This window comes from Meriones unguiculatus, chromosome 19 (genome assembly GCF_030254825.1).
Source record: "Meriones unguiculatus strain TT.TT164.6M chromosome 19, Bangor_MerUng_6.1, whole genome shotgun sequence".
Classification (NCBI taxonomy): domain Eukaryota; kingdom Metazoa; phylum Chordata; class Mammalia; order Rodentia; family Muridae; genus Meriones; species Meriones unguiculatus.
Window position 1 is genome coordinate 49,341,179 of NC_083366.1, and position 24,653 is coordinate 49,365,831.

Below are 24,653 nucleotides of genomic sequence, written 5' to 3' on the forward strand. Positions count from 1 at the left end.
TGTTTTCCTTGTGTTTTAAACTGTAAGTACGTGGAGCTGGGCGACAGTCTCTGATTCAGCCATAGCATCTATCATCACAGGACAGGAAAAGAACGTCTGAGTCACTTAATCTCATTCCTGCAGCGTGACAGCAGCTTGACTGTGGTGGAGATAAAAGGTTCAGAATTACAGTTTGACAGATGATGCATTCGATCTTAACTTTTTTCATCAATGCAGGCTTACAAACACCAAGCCCTCATTGAATTAATGGCTTCATACTGTGTCGGCAAGCACAGAAATAGCACATTTTTAAAAGGTGCAGAGGCTGTTATCAGACAGGACACTTTCATATAAGCATGTGAGTAACAAGTTTGCTCCTTCACTCTAGGTACTTAATCAGACTCCAGTGACCTTCAGTCTAGTTCCTTAGTTTCTCCATCTCTGCTGGAAACAAGTCTAGGAGGGTTTTTGTGCACTGGATTCAACTTACCTGCATCTGGTAAGAAACGTGTTATATAGGTAGGTAGCAAGAAATAGTGGAAGCCTGGGGTGCCCTGGGAACTGAGCCCTAAGGCTCAGGAATGCTTAACAGAGTAGATGGGTTTTCTACCACTTACCACCGGCTGGAGAGCCCAGAAAGCCTCCTATCCTGGGTGTTATTTTCCCAGGGCTGATTGACAGGCTGAACTAAAGCACAGAGAAACAGCCAGTTTCTCAAAAAGAGTCCTCTTTCTCAAGTTGTTGTGTTTCTGACATCCTTGCGAACACTTGTTTTTGAGAAAAAGAAGTAGGTAAGGGACTAGATTGGTCCAAGGCCCCTGAAGAACTCTTCTGCAGTTAACCACCCAACTCAGGCATCCTTCTTACAAAGCTAGTCTGTTTGAAAACAGCCCCAGAGTCCACGTGTGTCATGGTCTCTAACTATAATAGTGGATTTGCCAACTTCTTTCATTTTTATCAGTTTTGTCCTGATGTATTTTGAATCTCTGTTATGTTATGTTTATAGTTTGTTTTTTTTTCTCCCACGAGGATCTGTAACTACAGATCTTTAGATGAAGAAAGTAGGAATGCTGAAGAGGAAAAAGGAAAAACCAAAATAAGTCTGTAATTGGTATCTGTGGATTCGGTGTTACATAAGTCATAGCATGACAAGGGTGTCCAACTCAGGCATCGTTTTCTCCTGAGAGAAAACACAGTTAATTCCTCTTGGCTTAAATAAACCTGGGCTTCCATCACAATAGGTCCTTCAAATTTCAACTGATCTTCATTTCCTTGCCACAACCCAAACGAGTAGGATGGTGGCAATCTGGGTCCATTGTAGTAAAAAAAAAAAAAAAAAAAAAAATTACTAAGGTTACAGTACAATTAAAAAAAACACATGAGACAATACATTTTAGCCAGTGAAACAGATGTACAGTTCAACTCTTCCAGCATCTTGACCACTAGAAAAAGGAACCTTCCTGCTTTATGTTATTTGCAGATCAGACCCCACCCCCTGCTGCCCTGTTCTGTAGGTAATCCAGTTCCGACCAAATCCTCCCAGCATGTGCAGCCGAACCCTGAGATTTCACATCCTACTTTCTTCCATCCTGATGGCAACTGCTGTCACAGACTTCCTGGGTGGCGCTTTAAGAGCCAACGGGACTTTCAAGTAATGCCTTAAATTCAAACTGAAGTCGGGGCGGCAACAATACCGAACCGTCCAGCTTTTTATGTCACAATTAAGCCTGATGGATCCATCATTTTCTCCTACTGCCTGGCAATCCCAGAATATAAAGGCACTTTATTTCACGTGGGAGGGAACAGAATAGAGACAGATTTGCGAAAGTTACAGAAACGATGATAAGAAGAGATATTAAATCAACAAAGAAATTGTTGCTAGGCAACCTGGTTGTCAAAGAGATAGCCATTAGTAACAACCCCTCAGCAATCTTCAATATTAGGCTGTAAATCTCTGAGCTAGGAATGACTATGCCATGACTGGCTCAGGGTGGACACTCTTCCCAAGAACCAAGGCCCTCAGCTCAACCATTTCATCTGGAAATACAACCTCTGCTCCTTTGAGAACTGTACATTTGTTTCCCTGGCTAGAATGTCCTGTCTCTTGTGTTTTTAGAATTGTACTGTGACTGTAGTATTATTATTTTTTTTTTTTAGTACAGTGAACCCAGATTGCTACCACCATACTTGCTTGGGTCTCAGAACCTTAGTTAGTGGTGGCAAGGAAATGAAGAAAAGACAGACATACAAGCACACAGACAGTGGGACTGGGATCCGGTGGGTGTTCTCTAACCACTACTGTCACAACTAGAAAACACGGCTTGTTTATTAAATAGGTACAGGAGGAGGGGCTAGCTAGTCATGGAGTAGGAGGTCTCTGTAGGTGAGCAGTGTCGCTCTGTAAACACTGGGGATGAGGAAGATGACAATTGCTAGTCTCTGTATATACTGATCTATCATCCTAAACAGTTATTCCAGAACTACTGAGAAATGTCTTGAAATTTCTCTTGAGCCTGGCCCATATGGGAAATAGATTTCCCAGTTGCTCATGTGTGTGAGAGGCCTTCTCTATCCTTGACAAAGCCTTGGCCATGTCAAGAGAGGCATTCACTCTGGCTTTTACTCACTCAAGCCTTTCTTTACTCCCTAAATCAGATTGTGCCAAATTATCTTATTTTATCATCCTGGCACTGGTTAGATCACCAACATTTGGCCAGTGAGTCCATTCACAGACCCATGAGTTCTGTAGGAGGTTGGAGTTAAAGGAGCATTACAGAACCCTGGGCCACAGTCTTCCTTTCCATGGCTGTAGGGTGTGCTGTATGGCTGACCATCTCCTTTGTTCTTTGAATCTATATTCCACAGAGCCTGGCATTTATGTCTGGAGTTCTCATCCTGCCTTTTCCCTGTTAAAACACCCCATAGTGGGAAGGTCTGCTCTACTCCTGTCTGTCTCCAGCAGCTAGCAGTTTCCGGGATTCAGAAACATTGACAAATGGATCTGAGCAAGACCTTCAGGAAAGCTTAGTCATCCAGAGGTTGTCCTGACAAGTTTGGAAGGGTCCCTCCTTCCCTTCCCTGTGTGAGGCTGTGTCAGTACACAGATGCAAGAGCAGGCTTTCTGGGCTGAATGCTGGCTCTTGGGACCATTGACAATTGTGTAACATCTATTCATCGGTTTCTTCATCCATGCAATGAGGACATGTTATTATATCCAACTCATTAGCGGGATGAGAGGATTAAACAAGCGTCTATGAAGCTTAAAAAAATTCTTGTAAGTATATCATATGAAGTATACCTTCCTTTTTGAATCTTTGCCAATATTCTTTTTTTAAATTTTTTTATTAATTACGCTTTATGCACTTTTGCCAATATTCTTAATCGAGATGAAGCAACCTCGAATCCAGAAGACCAGGAAATTTTGTTCTCAAAAGTGAAGGTTAGGTTCAAGGTCAAGAGGGGTCAGGGTGGGGCTGGGCAACAGGCATCTTTCCTGTGGGATGGGTGCTTTTCTTATAAGTTGACTGCTGGGTTGGTGGGACTTTTAGCAGTATCAAACATTTTTTTGTTCTTCTTTTCATTGGAACCTGTCACAAGACGCTAATTTCAGTTTTTCTTTTCTTTTCTTTTTTCTTTTTCAGAAAATTAGCTGACAAAGAGGGCCCCCCACAAGGGTTTGATTTGCCATCACAACAAAGCTGTGGTTGAGCCGCTCAGGAAGAAAATGGTTTCCCGTGTAACCGGAAACAAGATTGCCTGTATCTTGGGCAAATGGTTTTTTTGAACATGCAAGAGAAAAACGAAGAAAAGGGAAGGAAAAACAAAACAAGATCAAAATTCTTTTTTTTTTAATTAATGTATAATGATTGCACAAAATAGTGAGTCTCATCGTGACAAATGTAAATACGGGGTCTGACCGTATTTCTCTCCAAACACACAGGCTATTCCCTCCCTACTGTTCCTGTTCTTTTTCCTTGATGGTGCTCTTGAATTTCACATATTTTGTTTTAAGGTGAGACTCCTTTGTTTCTTTGGATAGTCTAGAAAGCTAAAACTCGCCACTCTAGTCCCAAAGGATGCTGCATTCTACCCAAGGGAGGCTTTTCACTCAAGGTGGCTTGATCATGGTTCCCATGCATACATACACACAGGATACAGCTTACATGATAATACATAGACAAAATGCTTTGGTGGTTTCTAGAAGAGATTTGTAGCCCCCAGAGTGCTGGAAGAGGACATCCTTGATCTGGAATCTGAGTACACGAGTGTGTTCTTTCCGAGAGTCATTTTTGAGCTATCCTAGATAAATATAATGAGTATAAAATACTAGTCAGCTTGCAGTCAACCTCATTTTCCAAATCATTGATTGTGGAGGCCTCTGTGAGACAAGGCCAAAGAGAGACAAGCTGCAGAAGGAAAAAATGCAGTTCGGGGCAGCACAGCTCAGTAGCCCGGTGTTGGTTCAAACTTGTAGAGTCTGACCCTGAGTTGTTTATTTCAGGCATATTTAGGCACAGTCTGGTGAATGTCATTCTTGTGATAATTAACTTAATCTCGTGTGTACAATAAAGTATACCTAAGTCCCTCTGAGGAGCAAAGTAAGCTAAATATAGATCAGACGTGACTACATTGAAACTCTGCAAAGTACATGTGACATCTTCATAAAGACAGGTTCTGTTTTTTGACAGAGAAAAACACATTTCTGAGAAGGGTCTGGGAGGGTCCAGTTTGGGAAAAGCTCTGACCACACAGATTGCACAAATGTGACCAGGCTGGAAAGGACACCTGCTCTAGCCTTCTGGGCAGGAAGCAGGTTTTGCGTTCCTCCTCTTGAAGGAACAATTCTGCTTGCTTACCATTCCAGGTTCCTCTAGGACATGTCTGTGAGCAGAGAGACTCCATACCTCTTGGAATGGACAAAGTCTTCAAAGAGTTTTATACATTTTGCAAGTTAAATACAACCCTTATTTGGAAAACCTGGTGCTTGCAATGAGCGAATAAAAGAGACATTATCAAAGAGAACTGTAGGGTAATACGTTGGGGTCAGTTCCAACACCAGCTGCTCTCTCCGGAATCTGTTCTGCACTATGCGCTTTTCTCAGGAACTGCTGATAGGATTTGTCTTTGCAAATAGCCGCCTTGCCGCAAACTCACTGTGTCAGACTCGCAGCTTGATCGTCAGCAGCTACGGCAAGAAGGGATGTGTATGAGGTTCTCATCCATCTGCTGAATGGAGAGATGGACAGAGGCCTTCCCATTTGGATCCTGAACTTCCTGGGCCTCACAGAAGCGTAGCAGGCTGTGACTGGCAGGCAATTCAATCAACCTCTGATCCCCGAAGGCTGGCCCCGGTGAGCATCCCTCCTGGTCACATGTTTACTCACGTGTAAACATTTTTTTTTAATGTTGGTAGGAATTTTTATAGAATGAGACAGGTAAAGTTCCACCTCTGTCTTAAAATTTGACTTCCTGGCCTGTTTCAGAGTCTTCAAAGGTATTAAATACGTTCTCTAATTGACTTAGTTTCTTTCTATTCCTGTGATAAAACCCTTGACCAACAGCAACTTGGCTCACATGTCCTGATTGCAGTCCTTCACTGAGGGAAGTCAAGGCAGGAGCGCAAGGTGGAAACCTTGAGCAAGAGCTGAAGCGGAGGAAGGCTGACTGCTGGGCTTGTTAGTCGTGGCTTGGTCAGACTGCTTTTTTAAACTACCAGAGACCACCTGCTCAGGGTGAAGCCACCCACGGTGGGCTAGGCCTCACCAATCATTAATCAAGAAAACGCCTCATGGCCTTGCCTACAGGCCAATCTGGTGGAGGCATTTTCTCCCCTGAGGTTGCTTCTCCCAGAAGGCCAGTGTGTTAATACTTATTCATTCCAGTACTTTTGCATATAGCATTTTGGTTTTTAGATTTAGCTCTTCAATCTGTTGGAACATTTTTCAGGATATGAAATGAGACTGTTCCCCAGAGGACAGGCAGTTGCCCTAACATTTGCTAGGCCCACTGTTTCCCCAGATTTTAGATACCGCCTTATACAGCTAACTCCCACATCCTCTCCTGGACTTAGTACCTGATACACCCCTCCTCTATCAACTTGCCAGTTTTTCATTTTGGACTGTCTGGCTGTTTTTCCTTTCCTCTGTCAGTTGTTTACCCTTCCAGAGAAACCAAATTGGGATTCTAAGTGGGGATTACAATAGAGTTATGGGTTAATCTGGGCAGAAGGGTGTCTCTGTCACATGTTATGAAGCAGCAGGAATTACCTCACATCTTGAGCAGAGAGGCTGATAGTACGTTTTTTGTTTCCAGCCCCTAGAACAGTAAGCCAATACCTAGCCTCAAGTATTTTGTGACAGCAAAAGGAAATGTACAAAGAATGCAAATTTACTAGATTATATAAGGAGTTAAGCTTCCTAGAATGTTGGCACTCGATTCCAAAGATTTAAAATTACCAGCCCTCACAATCCAAATTGCTGTGAGCTAAAGGGATCAGTAATAAAGTTAGTTACTAGAGAGCTGTTTTACTAAATAAACACAAATGAAGTTGGTAAAGTATCTTTCTTGACCCATGAGGGCCTGAGTTTGATGCCCAGAACCTATGTTAAAAAAAAAAAAATCTAAGCATGGTGGTTTGCACTTGTAATCCCATCTGTGGAGGGGCAGAGACTGGCAGATCCCTGGAGCTTTCTGGCCTACTTAGCCTAACATACTTGGCAAGTTCACACACACACTGTCATGTGAAATCAGGTAACTATTACTAATATTTACTGCATTGTAATTATTAGTATATATAACTGCATAGTAAATATTAGCCGTATTGTATGAAAATATACAGGCAGCCAGGTACAGTGGTTTAGGTATGAAGTATGAGCACATGGAAGGTTGCGGCTCAAGAACTGTAAGTTTAGGATCAGTCTACGACATATAGCAAGACTGTCTCAAGACACCAAGAGAAGGAAAAGGGAAGAAGCCTGGCTTTATTAAAAGTGGGGGGAGAGGAATCTTACTTAATTTCTTAAACATTTTAACTAACATGTTATTTTACGCAGAAACCTGAAATTTGTGGTGCGTCTTCATTCTTATAAAACTGACCAAAATGTTTCACAGTGTTAAGATATTTACATTTTTAAAATACAGGAAAACCATTTCCTCTTCTGAAATGAAGTCCCAATAGGATCTGGCCTAACAGTCTAGAAAATGAAGGAAGGGCTGGTGCAAGCACCCTTTGAAAACCTCATTCGGTAACATCCTCTTGCTCTTGCAATGCACAGCTCTCCTGCACCCTCGAAAGTTGCTCAATTTAATGAAGTGTGAAAGATAGCACACTGTTGGTTACCCTTGGGGTCATTCCCCGCACAGTGCCCACTCTCTCCTCACACCTCTGTGTTCATTTTTCTGGCTATCGCCTTCACCACGTGGCATTAGGCCCCTGAGAGTTCAGTTGTAGAAATTCTTTCATGCATTATAATCTCTACATGTCTCTGAGCCATCAGGGTCTCTAAGGTGGAAATATAAAAGCTCCTTCCTCTGTCCTGAATTGTTTTTATTTCATGTATTCACTCACTCACTTACTCACTCACTCACTCACTCACTCACTCACTCACTCAATGTATTTTTTTCAATGCTGGATATTAAACCCAGGGCCTGGGCACGCCAAGCCCAGGCTCAACCACTGAGCTATAAACCCAGTCCCAGGTGAACAGGGGTTTATTGTTGATATTGACAGTTGGTACCGATTTCGCCTTTTGTCAGAGACCCCGGAAGGAGGTGGAATGCTGAATTGCTGTCACGGAAAGGTGGCATTCAACAGGCTCGACTGGAACGCTGGTTACTTTCCGCCTCCCATCAGTCTCAGCTGCCGTGTTGAACGCAAGGTTACTGGAGACTGTAAAAGTATCAGCGTCTCATTTTAATTGGCAGCAAGCGAAAGGGCATTGATGGTGAAGCGTTAGGACCTCGTACAGTATTGCAGAGAACCTACTCTTCTTCTCTGTGGACTCAATTCTATGTGGAAGTTCGGGGGTTCCAGCCATGATGAGTCAGGTTGGTTTCTGCACCTAGGAGCTCGGAGACGTATTCTCCCATTCTCCTTTCAGCTCCTCTATGGAAGGAGAACTGTAACGCCCAAGGCATGATGTCAGGATTGATACTCAACAGACAAATGTCAGCTCCAGACCCCAGGCTCACACCACGCTATTTCTCACTCTGTATTAGTGACTTCTCCCAACCTAAACAGGAAACAAAACTCCTGTTCAGATGAGACTTCCAGGTTACAAAGTTATGATTTTCTTTTAATTAGGGAGGAATTTGGAGTGAACAGAATAATCATGTTTAAGGAAACAGAGCAGTGTGAAAGGTGTCAAATACCCAGCTTATTTTGATGATTTGTAAAGCTTCCTTTAAAAGGTAAGTGAACAAACACACTCTCAGCTTTGTACAACGCAGGCAGGTTCCTCTCCCGTTCCCCTCTTAGAATCAGCCATTCCTTTCCATGTGTCATTTAAGACAGCATTTCTACCTTATGAAAACTCAGAAGCTGTTAGAAAGCCAGTTTTCTACCACTCTGCCATCACTGAGCTCTCCCTGCCTTCAGCTGTGGTTTTTGTTTCTTTCAGTTGAGATAAAATGAGAAAAGTTCTGGAATTGGCCTGTTCTCACAGAACATTCTCTCAGACCTTATTTAGGTCCTTGGGGCTGTGCCCCATCCAAATTATCAGGATACATGCCATTTAACTCAAAGGGTGCATTTTGCGGAATTGGGGATTTTACTTTTAAGTTGGCTAAATCTAAATTTAACTAATATAAATATTAAAATGCCCAAATGAAAAAGGGCTCAGTGGCACATGCCTATGATTCCAGCACTCTGGGATGCAGAGGCAGACAGATTTCTGTGAGTTTGAGGTCAGCCTACACTACAAAGTGAGTCCAGGACAATCAAGGCTACACAAAGAAATCCTGTCTCAAAAAAAAAAAAAAAAAAAAAAAAAGTCAAAACGAAGCTTTGTGGTGGGGTGTACCTGTAGACTCCTAGCTTCTTGGAAGGTTCAGGTGGAAGGATGCCTTAATCCTGGGAGTTTAGGGAAGAAGGAAGAAAGGAAGAAATCAAACAAGGAAAGAAAATAAAGATGGAAGAAAGGAGGAGGTGGGAAAAGTCCAAATGGTTAGGACTAGAGAAACGACTTAGCACTTAAGAGAGTTGCTGTGTGTGTGTGTGTGTGTGTGTGTGTTTGTGTGTGTGTGTGTGTGTGTGTGTGTGTACCATGTGCATGCATGGTGCCCTCAGAAGCAGGAAGAGGGCATTGGATCCCCTGGTACTAGAGTTACAGATAGTTGTGAGCCACCATATGGGTGCTGGGGATGAAACATAGGTTCTCCCCAAGAACAGCAAGTGCTCTAAACTGCTGAACAATCTATCCAGCCCCCACACTTCTTCCAGAAGATCTGGGTTCAGCATCCTCATGGCAACTTAAAACTTTCTCAATTATTGATGTCTTTGTCTTCCATCCATCACCAATAGGCATGCCATACTTGCAAGTAAAATACTAACACACACATACACATACACACACTAAAAGACTAAATTAATTAAAAGACATGTGTGTCATATGTGTATGTTCTAAATCACTCTTTCCAAAAGTTGATAAAAACTCACATTTGTTCTTATGTTCCTTTCTGAACACTTTATTGTTTTGCTTTCACAGTTATGTATACAGTTCTGCTATTGTTAATTTGTGTAAGGGAAAAATCAATTTCATCTTTTCCCACGTAGGTTCCTAAATGTCCCAAAACAACTTCTGCAGAATATCCTCCTTTCATCTTCTGCCCCGAGCACCGCCATAGGGTAAACATGCTGGTGATTTCAGTCCAAATCACTTAAATGTGGAAAGTAAAAGGCAACATTGGGAATAGTTGTCCCCAGCTACCTGTAGGGGTTTGGTCCCAAGGCCACTCCCTATGGCCATCCTCCTGTCTCCATGGATAGAAAGCAGAGGATGCTAATGAACCTTAGATCAAACATTTAGGTCTCTTTAAATGATTTACATTGCTTGATACAATGTAAACACTATGCAAATCATTATACTTCACTGATTGGGAAGTTATAACAAGAACTAAATATCTATATGTGCTTAGTACAGACACATTATAAAACATATTTTTAATCTATAGTTGGTTGAGTCTGTTATGTAGAGCCAAAGTACCTGGGGCAACTGGGATTGCACTAGGATTAGAGGCACAGGCAGGCTGCTCAGGGAAAGGAGTGATGGTCGTCCTCATCAGAAAGCAGGACTCATAACATGCAGAGTGGTTTCTAGGCCTCTGTCTGCTCTGCTTTTAAGCCTCTCTGATTGTGACCGGTTCTACCCTGCTTCTACAGTATTAGCCTAGGCTTCCATTCAGTTGTGTCCCTTACCTGATCCACCTTCCCTTTAGTCTTGGCCTTCTCGGCCTTTCAAAGTCACACAACTATCAGAGGTACTTGTCACGTTTCACAGGAAAGAAGGTGTCTTGGTTACTCGCCTGCAGCTTTGAAGAGACACCATGACCAAGGCAACCTATAAAAGGAAGCACTTAATTGGGGTTTGCTTACAGTTTCAGAGTGAGTCCGTGACCATCCTGGTGAGGAGCAGGGCAGTAGGCTGGAGGAGCAGTCGCTGAGAGCTTACAGGCTGAGGCAACAGCCATGAGCCAGAGTGCAGGGGGAGCATGTAGCCTGGGCTTTTGAAAACCAGTGAACCCCTATTGACCCCCTCCTCCAACAAGACCACAGTTAATCCTTCCCAAACATTTCCACCAAATTTATGAGTCTATAAGACTATTCCCATTCAAACCACCACAAAAGGTAAAGCAAAAGGAAGTAACTGAGGTTGTGTCATTCCAGATATCAAATAGTGTTCTGAAATACTAGATCACAAGCTGGGGAGTTGACTTAGTGAATAAAGTGCTTGCATCACACACCTGGGGAACTTAGTTCAGACCCCAGCATCTAGGTGGTCATCTCTAACCCCAAGACTAGGAGAATATAGACAAACAGATGCAAGGGGCTCTCTGGACAGCAAAACTAACCAAAGCTGGGAGCTGCAAGTGCCAAGAGATCCGTCATCTCAAAATATAAGAGGAAGACATTTCACATCCACCTTTGGCCTCCACATACAGATACACAGACAAATATGTATTCACACACACACACACACACACACACACACACACACGAATAAATTTAAAATCAGTGAGTGGTGACCACAGTGTACCTCTCTATCTGTTCACATCTTCATATTTCTATCAGTGATATTTCAGTTTCCTATATAGAGTCTTGAACATCTTTTATTGGACTTATTATTGGGCACTAGAGTATTTTCAGACTTACTCTTCATGCTGTTGTTAAAAATGTAAGTGTTAAGATTAAATGGACATAAAAATTAGTCTGCAAAATGAACAAGGTATCATAATTAATTCCTTTCAATACTAATAATTTAAAATTTCTAGCAAAATAATTTTTAAACATTATGAAGTTTTTCTTCTTTTCCAAAACAATTCCACATTTTTTTGAGTTCCTGTATCAGCTAGACTCTTTATAAATGCAATAGATTATTTATTAATTTTTAATTATCTTTATTAATTTTTAATTACTGAGAGTGTGCATTCTTTTCTCATTTGCATACACATTTCTCCTTTAATTTCTTTCTATTTTTGTTCTTTCATTTTGAGGGAATGCTACTGAGTGCATCCAATTTTAAAATTTTTATGTTTTTCTAGTGCACTGAATCTTTTTTTTTTATAAAATGTCTATTTCTAGGATAGAAAACGTTATTTTTGCCTAGTATTAATATAGCTACATCTATACCTATGGTAATGTTTGCATTGTGTGTTAACCAGTGAAATGTTTCCAGTTGGAGTTTAAGGGGACAAGAAGGCAGATAGTTCTTTGGAATGGAGACTAGAAGATTTATTAACATCATAGAAGGACAAACAGACAGCAGCATGGCTGGGCACTGAGGGCAGATGTCGTGTGTAAAGGAGTGTAAAGGTGTGTTAAGGAGTAAGGATCCTTATACATTTTTTGAGGAAGAGGTGGGGGTAGATTGAGGTGTTTCCCTTTTTAACCCAAGGTTGGCCTTGTTGGAGATAAAGAGGGTCATGCAGCTGACAAACATTCTTCCTGGTTGGTCATGACCTGAGGCCCATGGAGCAGGAAGACAAGACCCTAGAGAAACAAGTTCACTATGTTCTAGAAACCAAATGACTATAGTTCATGGAACTGCCACAGGTCAACCAAAACACAAGATGGCATGAGCCTAGCCAGCAGTCACTTTTCTTCTTGTCACAGCTAAACACTGAAGAGACAACTTAATGGTGGAAAGATTGGTTTGGGCTGATGGCCGCAGGGGTCCCACTCCCTGGTTGCATAGCATTGGTGCCTGGCGTTCACCATGGCAGGGGGTGTGGGTGGCACATGACAAGACTTCCATTTACTGCTGGACAGACAAGAAGCAGAGAGACAGAGAGGGACCTAGGTGGGACAACAGCACCTCCCCAAACACACCCCAGTGATTTGTTTACTCCAACATGGCCCCACCTCCTAAAATTTCCAGATCTTTCCCCAATAGATGCCACAAACACGAAGGACCAAGTTGAAAGGTCTCTCACAGGACACATGAGCCTGTGAGAGACCTTTCAACTCAAACCTGTAGAATATCTTCTTCCTTTCAAATGATGTTTTCTTTAACTCTTCTACTCTTTCAACCCAGACTGACCCCTTTGCTTCTTAACCAAAACATTTAGTCAGTTTATATGGCAAGTGGTCACTTAAAAAACCTACTTTCACATCCCATCTTGTTTTCTCTCCTGATTGTTGTATGATGACCTCTTCCCTCCCTCGTGCCTTCTTTGGATTGATGGCGCATTCTTTGTTTCTCTTTGGTTAATACAGAAGTTGTCTAATCATTTTACTGTCTCCCCAGACCTTGGACATTGCAGCCTCCATCCCTGGCTTATCTCCCCAGACCATGAAAATACCTTGGAAAGTTTTCTTTAAAGGAAGGAAGTGCTAGAGACTGAACTATACCTCTAGGCCAAGGACCAAAGAGCGTTAAACTCCATTCCTTGGTCTCTGACTTCTACATTAGCACTTCTTTTTATTTATTTATAACTAATAAATGTGTTTCAATGTGTTGTGATGCTGTGCCAGCTAGCCTCTTTGAAAACATGAGCTGAAATCATCCTCTGGCATCAGCATCTTAGGTATCTACAACTATGGTGACAAGCTCCCAACCCTGCTCACTATTGATTTTAATTCTGTATACACTGGAAACTCTTTAGACACTATTGTTACCATTTTATGTGATCGATATTCACTTAAATTCATCACAAATGCCCATTTTTTCTTTTTTAATTTTGTCTTCCAACTGTGACATTTAGCTGCATAAAGACTATTCCTCAGTATGGTTTGAGGCAAAGTCTACTTGCATCAATGCTCTTAGTTTTTATCTAATGTGTCTTGGAGGTTATCTTTCCCCAACACAAACCAAGCTGAAGTCGGTAGGATCTGGAGTTTGCTACTCCAGGAAAACTGGAAGCTCTCTCTGTAGTTTGGCTTCCCCAGCTGCAGTGGCTGTGCGGTTAGTGTGCTGCCCTGTCATGGGTCCTTTTTATTCGGTTGATTTTATGAGTTTTCTCTTAAGATTTCTGCAGGTTTTCTAGGACAGGTTTTTGCTTGGTTTTCTTTCTAGGACAGAGTTGCTTGGTTTCCTCTGCTAGGGTTTAGAGTATGCACCCAGGCCTTTTCTCCAGTCGGGAATAAGCATTTGGAATGTTAGCTTTTATTCTTTTACTCTATGTATATGTGGGGCATTTGTATGTGTTGGTGAGGGAACAACTTGTGTGAGCGTGAATGTGCCTACACATATGTGCACGTATGTGGTTGCTCATGTACATGCATGCATGCGCATTTGGGGCCCCAGCTGGTCACTCCACACAGTATATTTTGAACACTGTCTCTTACCGCACCTACCTGGACCTTACTGATTGGCAAAGCTAGCTGGCCAATTGTCTCCAGAAATCAGCTTCTCTCCTCCCTCACCCCAGGGCTGAAGTGACAGATTCACCCCTCCACACAGGGTTATTATGTGGCTGTTGGTGATCCAAACTCAGGTCTTCATGTTTGCAGGGGAGGCACTTGACTGACTGAGCCACCTCCCTGGCCCAAATGCTTGCTTGTTATGTATTATTCTGCTCTGTATGCTCCCTCTCTTCATCCCCTTTGTGTGTGTGTGTGTGTGTGTGTGTGTGTGTGTGTGTGTGTGTGTAGGGGAGTGAGACAGTGTGTCTGTGTATAGCCCTGGCAGTCAGGACTCTCTCTGTAGACGAGACTGACCTCAGACTTAGAGATCTGCCTCCTGAGTGCTGAGAATAACACCATTTGGCTTCATCCTACCTCTTTTGAGTTGTTTATCATTCCTTCTGAATTTTCCAAACTTACTTTTGGTATTGGGAATTTATTGACTATATCTGACTTTCTAGAAGAAGCTAAAATCAGTTAATTACTTAACCATTTTAATGTATTGCTCTATCAGTTCTTAAACATCCACAAATTCTTTCTCCTGTTATCTAAGCTTTTCTAAGGAAATAATTTTTTATTATACTTTTTGGCTCTGGGGTTTCCAGTATCTTTTAATTCAGATGTGTGGTGGCTTTTGTAAGTTTTCAACTGCCTGCTAAAGTGTTTGACCTTGGCTTTCATCAACTTTATCTTCAAATACTGTTGTTCTCTGGATTGTATGGGAGGCAGCAAGATTTGGAATCCTCCACTGTTGCCATTCTCTTTTGTTTGTGCTGCTTTGGGTCTCTGTTGCCATGGCTCCCCATTCACAGTCATCTCTGATTATACTCTGGATACTGCATTTGAAAGGCAGATTGTAATAATGATTTGAGGCTTAAGGATAACTTGCTTGCTCCCTATACAGATGACTTTAGTTTTGCATCTGCATGTGCCAACAGACAGATTTAGGATTGGAAATAGGAGTTGTCCAGAGGCTGCAGGACAGCTGCACTGTGAGCTTTTCATCCACACACTCACCCAAAAGCAGGAAAGGGAAACGAGGGTTCCATTCTTGGGAGGCCAAACTGTTTCTGTTTGCCTAACAGTGACACAATCTACCATACAGTTCTTGTACCTTCTCCAGACTGGCAAGTGCTGCTGAGGCACAGGTGGCTAAATTTGCCCTGGACTTAGAGTTTCTCTGGGCTTTTGCCATAATTTGCCCATTCCGTAGCATCCTATTGTTGACTATTTTTGTTTTCTTGCTGTCTAGTCTGTGATCTGGGACTTAAAATTGTGTTTGACTTTTAACAACTTACTTGTAGTTACCTCATAGATAAAAAGCATTTGAGCAGAGTTGCTTAGATGTAGTTTCTGTATGAGGAACACTATTTACAATGATTTTGCTGGAGGACCTTGGTAGTCAGCTTCCCGTTACTATCACAAGCACCATAGATAACAGGCCTATAAAGAGGAAAGGATGACCTGGTCTCAGTCTCAGACTCCTATCCATGATCACATGATCTTGGTGGCAAAGCCAGATGATAGTCTCAAGGACCAGGCAGTAAACCCAGACTGGTCACATGAAGACAGAGTAGAAGGAAGAAGACACTGAGTACAGACATCCTCTTCTGGGACACAACCCCACCATGATCTGAAAACTTTCCTTGAGCCCCGTCCTCTACCTTCCAGTAACATTATAGTGGGGCAAAACTGTTATTACATGGGTCTTGGGGAACATTCCAGATTGAAACTAAAGGAAGCAATCCAAGAGGGAGAGCTGCAGAGGCAGTGCCCATTGCTTGCCTTTTCTGCTACATCCAGGAAAACCTGGAGTATAGTAAGTGCTGGCATTGTGGGTAGAGAGTGGGGAGAACAGGAGGAAAAGCTTCCTGGTTTACCTGCTACAGTTTTGTTTGTAACCTGTGGAATCTTCACCACCATCCATATTGCCAAGCCTATTGCCCCTGTGACTGTTGCCTTGGCTTCCCTAAGACCAGGGTGAGAGAGGACAAGCACCATCCAGCTTGTAGATTCTAACAAATCTTAAGTTTGTAAAGATCCAGCCATGTTGTGGAAGAACAAATGTAGAATCTGAAGCCCCATCAAAGGAGTGCCTCCAGCAAAGGGTCACACCAATCATGAGTCCCTGGCCCAACTCCCTTCACCACTGCACAGAGCCATCCTAGCACCATAGCAACCTGAGTAGTGGAGGTCAAGAGGCTTCATCTAAGACCACTCAGAAGCTGGGTAAGGAGGACACTAATCCTCCAGGACAGAATCATGGAGACAGTGCGTCTTCACAAGAAGGGAATCCTTCAGTGTCTTTTTTCCCATGGCATCTCTGCTTTTAACCCTCTTAAACAACCAGGGATGCATTCTGCTGCTGTGACCTCCAAAACTATTTGTAAAAGAGCTGGCATGGTTTTATTTCACAAACCATGAAAGAAAGTAGATTGCAATTGCTACTTTGGGTCAGTTCGTTTCATTAGTACATTACCACTTGTCAGTTTTATCTCTTTACTTTTGCCTTCTTCTAATTCTAGACTGAGGAACAACTGACTTGGGAAGAAGCCATACTATTCCATGCCTGTTAGGAGACTGTGTCCATTTCATATGTCACCACAGGGTCAAGATGTGTAGACACAATATGGTTGAACATACAAAAGAAACTAAAGATTGGTTTCTGGATAGAGGTTTTATTGGCAAGGATAAATGAAAATAATCACTGTTAAAATCTCAGGCAATGAAGCTCTAAGCTCTGCCTTTTATTTCTAAAGTCTCTTTTATGGGGAACAGACCCTGCCAAGGAAGAGCAGGTTGGCTGTTGGGTTGTGCCGAATGAAGAAAAGGAATGGATGATCCACTGTGAATTCTTCCTCAGGCAACAACATGCAGAATGTAGCAATGCCCCCTGTGGCAGCAGCTGCTTCTGTTCCCTCCTCATTCACTTCCACAAAGGACTTGTGGACAATTTTTGATATGAAGAGATCTCTGGATCCTGACATGCCAGACAGATCAGCCTTGCTGCTGGTGAACAGATCCTGTACTCCCAGGCTGCCAAGGTTGGAGTTAAGGGTGTAGCTCTCTTCCAACTTGAACCTGGGCAATTTGACATGGACATCAATGGTTTCCAGTTTTTCACGTTTGGTCCATTCACGCAGTTTTTCTGAAGTTAACTGTTCCTCAATCTGGAATTAATGTAAGGCAGAAAGAATTTAATTTCTTACTGTAAGAAGGTACTCTTGAAATGAGCAGACTCACAAAGGCCACTACTCCTAGGTTTCCTTCACGGTTTCTGCCCAAACAGATTCCACCTACATTTCATTTTTGTCTCACAATTGGTGAAATACAGCAGAACCATTTTCCAGGTTGTTGAGGGTCCAAGTACAAAAACATTTAACAATAGATCTGTCACCCATTCATCCAACCATCTATTTATCTGTCTATCCATTCATCCATTTACCCAGCATCTATCCTTCTGTTTATATCTCTATCTATCCATTCATCCATCATCCGTTCATCTATCTGTTTCTCTCTGTCTCACTCACTCTCTCTTTCTATTCTTTTCATTCTTCCCCTTTACCATCTTTTAATCCACCCATCATCCATTTTTCCATCCGCTCAAGATTTCTTAAATCCCTGTCACACTGAATCACTTGACAAATGAGCCTGAAGAGTTTTTAAAACCTTAGTTGCTTGTATGGTACAAGGGAAAGTTTTAGAAGTTTCTTCTATTTATTCTAAAGTTGAGTAACCTGTAAACTCCACAGAACTGAAGGAATCTTTAATAACTCCTGTGTAAAAAAAAAAAAAAAAAAGGTGGTGGAGGGACAAAAATGTATGGGATTTAGTTCACTTAAAACAAGGATAAGCAGCTGACATGGGAGCAGACATCCTGCAATCCCAGCATTCAGGGACCACTGTGGAGGGCTGTGAGCTTAAGGACAACCCAGGCTGCCGAGAAAAATCTTGTCCATGGGGTGGAGTCGAGTCCAGTCCCTGTCAGGAGACACCTAGTCTCTAAAGACAGAAATCAGTTCTCACTATAATCCTTTAAAGTTATTTCAAGAGGCTTTCTGTGTGGGGCCACTTATCACTGTTCCATTTACTTCTAAATCTCTAGATATTCCTCCATGACAATAGTTCACTGATGGTAGCAAATATTTTGAACATTTGATATTTAGGCTTCTGGCCTGGGCTTGTGTCTCAGTGACAGAACACTTACCTAGCCCGAGGTATTTGGCACAGCAAATAATAAATAACAGTGATAACAATACTAATAACTGTATAATTAAGGCCTTAGAAGAGTAAGTCCTGATGGACTATATTGACGGAAATGGCGGCATTTTGTCAAGGGATTCTGGGTAAAGTCTGGATGAACACCAAATGCTTACAGTGCAGTGTACACACATTTATACTGAAGTAGAAATCTAATGCCATGAAAGGAAACACCAACCAAGGTGTTGAGAGCCAGTTACCTTCTTAAGACCCATGGACTCATCCTCAGTGTCTTCAGGCAGCAGAATGACCATGCTAAGTTCTCCGCCCTGGTAAGGCATCTCCAGCACCTTGCACTTCAGGTCCGGAATGTAACCAAATGGAAATTTTTTCTTTTGATACATCATCTTCACTGTTTTTGTGTCTTTCTGAAATGGTTACAAAAAAGAAGACTCACTCAAGTTATTCCCTCTTGTTTTTTAGAGGAGAGGAGAACCTGGGGTCTCCATTTAGTACTCCATGGTAAAGCCCTGGCTTGGCATGGAGATGGGGGCTGTGGTACATCCTCAGCACTCACCCACACAACCAAGAACATCCCAGGTAGATGGTGAACCTGACCTTATTCAGTCGGAAGGGAGCATCGGTTGTGTCCCGTTTCATGAATTTCTCCTGCCACATTCCCTTGAAGTAGATGGCATTCACTAGCACAAGTTTGGTCATGCTGTCAACCACGCCCACAGCCAACAGTTCTGGAATTTTCCCTGGGAAGATAAGGTCAGCTTTTGTAACATTCCATATTGAAATTCCAAATTTTAGCGGATAGTTTATTAGCTCTAAAATGTCATTCTAACCTAGACTTCACAGTTTATTTTGTTTTAACTCAGTGTTAAGTTAGGAAAGGCCCACTTGTCCCAGTTTCATTTTAAATAAACCAACTTGTAAGAACCAAAAGGTTTGTGCCTATTATGCCCTCAGTGAGGCCCTAAGTTCTATCTCTTGACCCAGAAAGAAAAATATCATTAAAGAAAGGCAAATATCTTCTAAGGTTTAAAACACGACCGTTCTTCTTTCCTGGGTGGAGGCAATAACCATTATTTTGTGAATGGTTGTTCCTTGTAGAAAACAAACAAAATTCCTTACTGAAATGTTTTTGGTCACTGGTAAACAATGTCTTCCAATCTGCAAAGTAGAAGCCTGCTCTTGTGAAAAGGACTTTGAACAAATATCCAAGACAATTCTTAAGTCTTATCCAGTGGGTAAGTCTGTGGAAACAGAAGCCACTCTCCCCATGGCTGACTGCCCTGCTGGGAACTGATAGAACTGGAGACAGGGATGCGCTGGGTGCTGACTCACACAGGTCTGAGGACAGAGCCATTCCAAAGCTGAATTGAGCCATTTCTAAATTCAGCCATTTCTAAATACTGATTTCACGCATTCTGTGAGGTTTCACATCTCGTTTCTTTCCATATGAGCACCAACACTTTCAGACAGGCATTTTTATTAACTTTATTCTGCATTTTCATGTTGGTTTTAACTATAAATTGTAGCTTGGGGAACCATAGGCACTCAACTGCTTCCATTCAATCATGTCTGTATTTCTCCACTGGTAAGTTTCTGACATCTGAAATTATGCTTTATTCTAGGGAATAGCCTCTGAGTGTCAGTGCACATAAGCCAGGATTTGGGAAGCTGAGGAAGAGAGAAAGCAGATGCAGGGAGAGAGTATAGGAGGAGTAAGAGTCTGTGCACAGTGGCTCTGCTGTGGTTCAGAGGGGTCACCCAAAGGCCTGTGTCTTCAAGATTTGCTCTCTGCTCCATTCTGTACTGGAAGGCAGAGGAACCTTTAAAAGGTGTGACGTAGCTGGGGGTCATTAGGTCGTTGGGGAGTGTGTTTTCTTTCTATGTGTTTTTATTTTGAGACAGGGTCTTGCCACGTGTACACAAAGCAATCCTCCTGCCTCAGCCTCCCAAGTGCTGGGACTGTAGGTCTTCATCAAGAAACCTACCTTGGGGAAGAGGTACTGCTATTGAAAGTGATTGTGAGACCCTGGTCTCTCCCTCTTTCTTTTTATTCACCAATGAGGTGAACAGGCCTCCTCTCCAATGCTGTCTTAACAGGAGGAGCAGTGTTGCCATAGAACCAAAGCAATAAGTCCAGGTGGTTATAGACTGAAACCTCCAAAACTGTGAGTCAAAATGAGCCCTTTCTCCATAAGCTGATTGTGTCAGGTGTGAGCTACAGCAAGGGAAAGGTGACTAAAGGAGCCAGTGCTGCTCAGTTTCTCACCTTCTGTTTGACCTTTGACCCACTGGTTTATTTCCTTCCTTGCATCCTCAGAGGCATGCTGGAAATCCACAGGGGCCAAGTCAGCACCATACAGTTTCTGGGTTGAAGTCAAGAACTCCTATATTTAAAAAAGGAAGTGCCATGAATAACTTCTATTCCCTACAGAAGTTTTCTAAAGTCCCCAAAAGAAAAAAAAAAAAAAAAAAAGCTATTAAAATGGAAAAGGTTCATTAAAACCTAAACTTTATATTTTGCTATTGTGTTGAAAATCATATAACTTAACACTAAATGTACTGTCCTGTTTCCTTCTTTCCTTCCTTCCTTCCTTCTTTTCTTCCTTCCTTTCTGTCTTTCTTTGTTTTCTGAGACAGGGTTTCTCAAACTCAATATCTTCCTACCTTTGCCTGCCCTGTGCTGTGTCCTACCCATTTTTTCAGGTTACAGTGCAGTAGTGGTAAATACAGCCCTTTATTTAATATTTCTGCTATTAGTACAAAGTTTACTAATTCCTTTTTAATCCCACATTACCTTTTTCAGAAATCAGCAAATGTTGCTTATACTTCAAGTGGCTTTTCAGATCCTCTTCTGCTTTGTGTGTGTGTGTGTGTGTGTGTGTGTATGTGTGTGTGTGCGTGCGGGCGGAGTGTGTACATACCTGTGCAATCACAGAGGCTAGAGAAAGACATCAGGTGTCCTGCTCTCACTCTCTGCCTTACTCTCTTGACACAAGGTCTCTCAGTGAACTAGGCTGGTGGTCCACAAACCCAAGGGATCCCCATAGCTTTATTTTCCACATTCTAGGGTTACAGGAGAGTGTAAAGCCATGCCTGGCGTCTCTCATGGGCACTGGGAGCCACAGCCATGTTCTCAGGCTGCATAAGAACCTATCTTACTCACTGAGCCACAGGTTCAGTCCTTGTATTCGCTTTAATGAAATAAAATCAAATGAATCCAGGAACTACCTTTTCATTGTGAAATGAAACTCCATTCTTGGCTATTTTCATGAATGACCTGCAACATGGCTGTGCTTCTCTTCAGGAAGTTCGAGAATGTGATGAGCTAGGTACTCACAGGAAGGAAATTGTAGGTTTTCTCTCCATACAGTCTGTTAGCAAGTTTCAGCGTGTGAGAAGCTCCACGTTTGCTCACTTCAGCATTCAGGCTTTGAAACCTTGCATGAATGTCGTCAACCGCGTCAAAATGAAAAGTCTAGAGTGAAGAAAACATTCTTTAAACAATGATTTGTTTTGCAGTTGTGAAGCGATTTCTTTGTGTCTGCTTCTACCAAATTATTTTTTTTCCCTAATTCTGAGTAGCTCCAGCCTAACATTTTATTAATATGTTCTTGGGAGAGCAAACAAAATGAAACCAGAAATGTACTGCTCACTGAGACATAATAATTAGACATGGTTTTAAATAATTTTTAATAGTTCCACAAGTATGAATGATTAACACTATTTATATCTGATTTTTTTTCCAAAAAAAAAGATTTGGGAAAAATATGCTCATGTTTATGTTCTGTGCCATATATAATTTTTCTTAAAAGAAAAAAAGAGCCTCAGGAAAAAAATCAACAGTGAACATAAGACACATCCCTGGTGTGAGACCCAAAAGGTAGGACCGACTGAGGCCTTTTTCTTTGGTTATCTTACCAAGGTCCACAACTCACTCTCTTGAAAACTAACTTCCCTAAATGTATTGTGGTGAGGGTGTGTCCACATCTGTCTGTTGCAGATCAGTGGGCCCTCCCTTTATGGTTTATGAGGCCTGGGCTGGTTACTCAATTCTAAGACCAAAGACAAACCACACAGGGTCCACAGTCCACGCTACTCGCAAGATAGGCAGTGTTTGATTGCTACTTGCGTGAACCTACTAGACTGAAATGGGGAGGGAAAGGCCTGGAGACTCTCTTTTCCTGAAGTTGTCACTGGTAAAGACTCCACAGTGAAGCAGATATAACCCGTGAGCAGCCCCTAGCAGCAGGTGCACAGTAGCCAGGTGGGTCCGTTAGGAAACACTTTCCCACTCCTGTCCACACTTCCAAAGGGGGCAGAGTCCCTCTCAGAATGAGGGACAGCAAGAGCAGAAGTCCTCTCCACACCACTTAAGGAAGACAGAAAGCTGTGAGGAGGGAGGCAAAGGGGACCTGCTGTCCCCGAGAGGTGCAGTGATAAAGTGTTGGTCCTGTTCAGCAGGCCACAGGGACTCTCCAATCTCTCCTCCTGCAGAGCCACAGCCAGTCAAATCAGGCTGGAGAGAGGCACAGGGTTAACCCTGGGAACACAGACAGGTGGCTCTTTTACCTTGTCCCCACACAGGCACCACCACCAGGCTGCCTACTGTGACATGTTCCCATATCTCTCATGCTCGAAGGACATGTCTTACAGGCATGATTCATGAGTAGTGGTGGTCCATGCAAAAGGAAAACGGGAAACAGTTAGCTCAGGGGAGGTGCAGGGAGGTGATAGGAAAGCTGTCAGATTCACTCCTGGGAATGGGAGCACCAAGCCTGCAGGTATTGTCACTGTCTTTGGTCACTCTGTGTCCCTGGCTGGACAGAAAGTGCCCCCTGCTCAGTTAAAGTTGGTAGTGAATGAACAGCTGACCGTTCCTGGGCCTTTCTGAAAGTCTGACTACACCATGAGCAGCTACTGAACCCGGTTCCTCATGGCTTAGAAGACACAGCGCAAGAGCTCGGAGGAGCAACTGTTAGCAGGGAGGGGGGAGAGAGGCGGCCAGTTTTCCTTCTGCTAACCTTAGAGAGCTGGGCTGCAGTGTTGCCTCTGGCCCCCAGGAAGACCATGGCCAGGGCAGAAGAGATGCTGAAGGGAGAGATGAAGATGTTTCCTGTGGAGCTGTTTTCACTCAGGCTGTGGAACAGCTCCAAGGCAAAGAGGGTGTTGGCTGAACTCAGCTGCTCCATGGTGAAGGCTGCAACACAGAGGGAGACCAGCATTGCCAACTACTACACAGCAGGACCATCTACCTCAACGTTGCCAACCTCCCCTGAGACCTGCGGAGCTTACCTGCTGCCTAGAAGACCAGGCTCCAGCTGCTGCAGACCTAGGAGGAAGCAAAGTGCCCAGGGAGCTGCAGCCCTTATAGAAAGTGAAAGGGGCGTGTCCTCCTGGCAAGCCCAAGCTGGCTGGAGAGGCTCACACAGCAGAATCAAAGGGTGACTGTAGAAAGTTGTCTTCTGACCTCTGTGCTAGTGCCACAGTGTGCACATCTGTGTCCGTGCACACACACAACTGTTAAAAATCGTCTTGTTGCTGTGTCCTCAAAGATGGAAATGGAAATCCTAAAAGGGCTGAAAATCTGCCGCTTTTATAAGGTCCCAATCCCACTCACAAGGGACTTTTTAATACTGTTTAACACTGAGGATTGACTTTCCATATGAAATTTAGAACCACAAACATTCAAACCGTATTATTTCCCCCCCCCCCCCCAGCCCTGTTTTTCCCAAACTCATGTCTGTTACCGTTTGGATATGGTCGGAGTGAGTCTCCTGAGCACTCACGGAGTAAACATCATGGCCGTTGTGAGGTTTCAGAAGGCAGAAACCTGAGCTCTGTGTTGGGAGGTGGAGGCTCTGAGAAGTGAGGAAGCTTACATAAGGCTCTCAGGGCGGGGTCCCGGACTGAAAACCAGCACATCATCCCCTTGACCACCAGGTGGCGGGCACGCCTCAGCTCTTAGGGCTGTGGGCCAGTGCCTGCCTGTGGCTTTCCCAGGCTGCTGCTGTGGTACCTTAGTTGTTGTGCAGCTCTGGAACCCCGGAGCAGGCCCAGCCTTTATCTCCGCGAAAGGCATCCCGGTGGGGAGTCAGCAGTGGGGCAAATCCTGGCTCCAACCGACAAAGCTCTTCGGTGGCTCCACCTCTGCCTCCCTTCTCTGCTTTATTAGAGGGGAGAGAGCAGAGGAGCCACACCGGTGCTCGCTGCTCCTTTTCTGTGATGCCTGACACTTCCTGCACGCTGTCCAGATGCCATTTCAGATGCCATGTTTTCAATCTGGAGAATTCGTGCTTATCCAGCTCCAAGTGTTCTATTATAATAACACAGACACTGTCCTAGTCACATAGAAACGCATTAATTCCTGTGTCCACAACTTTATTCCAGTATTACC

General features: G+C 43.1%; 1 protein-coding gene across 6 annotated transcripts; it reads right to left on the reverse strand.

Annotated features, from left to right (window-relative positions):
* Window positions 1-16,696: 16,696 nt before the first annotated feature.
* LOC110541952 (leukocyte elastase inhibitor A) lies at window positions 16,697-24,294 on the reverse strand. 6 transcript variants are annotated; one of them, XM_060373115.1, is made up of 9 exons: window positions 24,276-24,294; window positions 24,007-24,117; window positions 23,552-23,804; window positions 23,281-23,456; window positions 21,597-21,734; window positions 20,526-20,643; window positions 18,857-18,999; window positions 18,499-18,666; window positions 16,697-17,208 (listed from the first exon to the last, which is right to left on the reverse strand). In XM_060373115.1, exons 4-9 carry the CDS (start codon window positions 23,446-23,448, stop codon window positions 16,804-16,806), a joined length of 1,140 nt encoding a protein of 379 aa, XP_060229098.1. In that variant the 5' UTR covers window positions 23,449-23,456; window positions 23,552-23,804; window positions 24,007-24,117; window positions 24,276-24,294; the 3' UTR covers window positions 16,697-16,803. The 6 variants fall into 6 exon arrangements, with proteins under 6 accessions (XP_060229098.1, XP_060229099.1, XP_060229101.1 ...); XM_060373116.1 differs by having other exon boundaries at window positions 23,552-23,835; window positions 24,276-24,292; XM_060373118.1 differs by lacking the exon at window positions 24,276-24,294 and having other exon boundaries at window positions 23,552-23,588; window positions 24,007-24,174.
* Window positions 24,295-24,653: the final 359 nt, after the last annotated feature.

Bases quoted from the DNA above. Each gene is read 5' to 3' on its own strand.
- LOC110541952 (XM_060373115.1), bottom strand. From the start codon at position 23,448: ATGGAGCAGCTGAGTTCAGCCAACACCCTCTTTGCCTTGGAGCTGTTC. The intron at 21,735-23,280 runs GTTAGCAGAAGG...TCTTCACTCTAG, and splicing joins CTGCAGCCCAGCTCTCTAAG to ACTTTTCATTTTGACGCGGT. The intron at 18,667-18,856 runs GTCAGGTTCACC...TAACCATTTCAG, and splicing joins CTCCCTTCCGACTGAATAAG to AAAGACACAAAAACAGTGAA.